Here is an 850-nt window from a genome sequence, read left to right as displayed (position 1 = left end):
CCGCGCTCGGCGCCGCTCTCGTCCCACAGCCCCCGAGACGATAAAATGGCCGCGGCGCGTCCGGGCGCCCCCGCCGCGAGCCGCCTGCGGCGCCGCGCGGGGGAAGGAGCCCCCGGGAGGCCCCGGCCGCCGTCCCCCTGCGGGGAACAGCCTCGGCCCGGCCCGTGAGCGCCGCGGCGGCCTGGCCGCAGCCCGAGGCGCGGGGCTGCCGCTGAGCGGGAAGCGCGGGGTCGCCGGSCGTACCTGCGCCGACATGGCGACGCCCGGCCCGCATGTGGGCGTTTGACCCCCAAAACCAACAATAAAACACCAGTTTTCAGCGCTCGGGCTTTTGTGCTTCCAAAAGTATTCCTGTGAAACCTGAAATGCCCAAAATGTGCAGTTGCAAGCTCAGTCCTAGTCATGTGGAGTTAAGGAAAACAAAATTTCCCTTACCTGGGCAGGCTCCCTCACCTGGAGCTCTGCTAATTGTCCCTGCCCTTACTGCAGAGCTGGGGACACTTTGTGCCCTGTTTACAGTTTCAAATAAGGGTAAAGTTTCTAGTTTAAAGGCACTTGCAGCCCCAAAAAAGCTCAGAAGTCTGTAGACTTAACTGGGTAAGTTCAAACATCTACAGCATAGGGAGATAAATAGGTAAAACTGCTATTTTTTATTTATTTATTTTTTCATTCCAGAGTTTTCCATATTGACACCAACTCTATTAAACGTGCTTAAAAGCCTTTTCAAACTTCTTAATTGATTCACAAACAAGAGGCGCAGAAGCCCAGGCCTGGAGGAAGATACAAAGACTGTAAACTGTTCCCCAATGCTATGTAAACACCACCAGAACTACAGAACATTCATAAAGAG

The 850-nt window shown here is 54.8% G+C and overlaps 1 protein-coding gene across 1 annotated transcript in view; it reads right to left on the bottom strand.

Moving 5' to 3' along the window:
- The window catches only part of SENP6 (SUMO specific peptidase 6), a 68931-nt gene extending 68657 nt beyond the window's left edge, over positions 1-274 (bottom strand). The window contains exon 1 of the mRNA XM_026051277.1: positions 244-274. Coding sequence (XP_025907062.1) covers positions 244-274 — 31 coding nt within the window. The remainder of the gene's footprint in view (positions 1-243) is intronic.
- Between the last annotated feature and the right edge of the window lie 576 nt (positions 275-850).

Source organism: Nothoprocta perdicaria, unplaced genomic scaffold (assembly GCF_003342845.1).
Source record: "Nothoprocta perdicaria isolate Ctin4 unplaced genomic scaffold, notPer1 scaffold_74, whole genome shotgun sequence".
NCBI lineage: Eukaryota > Metazoa > Chordata > Aves > Tinamiformes > Tinamidae > Nothoprocta > Nothoprocta perdicaria.
The sequence above is the reverse complement of the archived record's forward strand: the minus strand, read 5'-3'. Positions and strand labels throughout refer to the sequence as shown.